The 1,984-nt window shown below is 41.5% G+C and overlaps 1 protein-coding gene across 1 annotated transcript; it reads left to right on the top strand.

Moving 5' to 3' along the window:
• The first annotated feature begins 907 nt into the window (after window positions 1-907).
• On the top strand, window positions 908-1,580 carry LOC140613537 (large ribosomal subunit protein eL32-like). Its single transcript, XM_072792007.1, has one exon. The coding sequence runs from the start codon at window positions 1,144-1,146 to the stop codon at window positions 1,546-1,548; it is 405 nt and encodes a 134-aa protein (XP_072648108.1). The 5' UTR covers window positions 908-1,143; the 3' UTR covers window positions 1,549-1,580.
• The last annotated feature ends 404 nt before the right edge of the window (window positions 1,581-1,984 follow it).

Below are 1,984 nucleotides of genomic sequence, written 5' to 3' on the forward strand. Positions count from 1 at the left end.
ATAGGGATATTTTTATTGATTACAGTGTTATCACACTTAACAAAACAAACGCATTTCTTGTTATCCTCAAATACCCAATCCAAATGAAAATTTATTCACTTAAAACTATTGTTTTAGAGGTATCTGGGTGGCTCAGTCGGTTAAGCATCCAACTCTTAATTTCAGCTCTGGTCTTGATCTCAGGATCGTGAGTTCAAGCCCCATGTTGGGATCCATGCTGGGCATGGAGCCTACCTAAATAGAATAAATTGGGCAGCCTGGGTGGCTCAGTGGTTTAGCACCGCCTTCAGCCCAGGGTGTGATCCTGAAGGCCCTAGGATCGAGTCCCACATCAGGCTCCCTGTGTGGAGCCTGCTTCTCCCTCTGCCTGTGTCTCTGCCTCTCTCTCTCTGTCTCAAATAAATAAATAAATAAATAAATAGAATAAACAATTAAAAATATATCATTTTATAGGTGGGTTGTTTGAGTTAGGAAGCAAATAAACACACATACTACATTTAATCATTAGGTCTCTTACATATTGCTAATCTGGTGTGGTTCCCACCCCCCTCTTAGTCATGCCTTCTTTCTGTGGAATGCTTCACATTTTGAATTTTTATGTTTACTTCCTTGTCTTATTTAGCTTGTTGGATTGTCCCCCTCTGTGTAAACAGGAAGTTGGCCTTAATGCTTGATTGGATGCAGATTCAATGGTATTTGGCACAATTAATACATAGGTAGTTCTGTGTCCTTGACATATTACATCAGAAGGCATATAATGTGTGTTTGACCCACTCTCAGTGATGTGAAGTCTGACCAGTGGGTGCAGGTGGCAACAGTCTGATTCTTCTACTATCAAATTCCCCTCAATGCAACTTTTCTTTTTTATTTTATTTTATTTTTTTTTAATTTATTTATGATAGTCACACAGAGAGAGAGAGAGGCAGAGACACAGACAGAGGGAGAAGCAGGCTCCATGCACTGGGAGCCCGACGTGGGATTCGATCCCGGGTCTCCAGGATCGCGCCCTGGGCCAAAGGCAGGCGCTAAACCACTGCGCCACCCAGGGATCCCTCAATGCAACTTTTCATCTAAAGGTTTCATCTAGCCCCTCTCTTCCTTGGCGCCACCTGCGGATGTGGCAGCCATCAATTGCTGGGCATCATGGCTGCCCTCAGACCTCTGGTGAAGCCCAAGATCATTAAAAAGAGGACCAAGAAGTTCATCTGGCACCAGCTGGACCGATATGTCAAAATTAAGTGCAACTGGTGGAAACCCAGAGGCATTGACGGGGTGCACAGAAGATTCAAGGGCCAGATCTTGATGCCCAACATTGGTTACAGGAGCAGCAAGAAAACAAAGCACATGCTGCCCAGTGGCTTCTGGAAGTTCCTAGTCCACAAGGTCAAGGAGCTTGAAGTGCTGCTGATGTGCAACAAATCCTATTGTGCAGAGATTGCTCACAATGTATCCTCCAAGAACCACAAAGCAGTTGTGGAAAGAGCAGCTCAGCTGGCCATCAGAGTCACCAGTCCCAATGCCAGGCTGTGTAGTGAAGAAAATGAATAGACAGCTTATGTGCATGTCATATTTGTGTTAATAAAACCATAAAACTACAAAAAAATAAATTTAAAAAAAGAAAGTTTTCATCTATTGGTGGAGCTTTGCCTGAATCAATTATTCCATTAATACTTGCAAAATGATGGGTTTCTAACTAACGTACTCATTTTTAGTAGTTGGAATTATCCTGTAAAAGCCAAACAAACTTTCCCTTATTGATGGGATAAATATTTGTCTTACAGGAAAAGCAGGATAGATATGGAATTTCTTCTCTTTGTTGGCCAATTTTTAGAACAGGGAGTTGGTACCCTAGTTATCAAAAATGGTGACTGGTCTTAAATCATTTCTTGAATATCATTGTAACTACACAAGGTTTTACATGTTCAATATGTGCTTCATTTAATATTTGGCTCTTGCATCCTTTCTCGTTCAAGAATTTTTAAAC

This window comes from Canis lupus, chromosome 21 (genome assembly GCF_048164855.1).
Source record: "Canis lupus baileyi chromosome 21, mCanLup2.hap1, whole genome shotgun sequence".
Taxonomy (NCBI): Eukaryota; Metazoa; Chordata; class Mammalia; order Carnivora; family Canidae; genus Canis; species Canis lupus.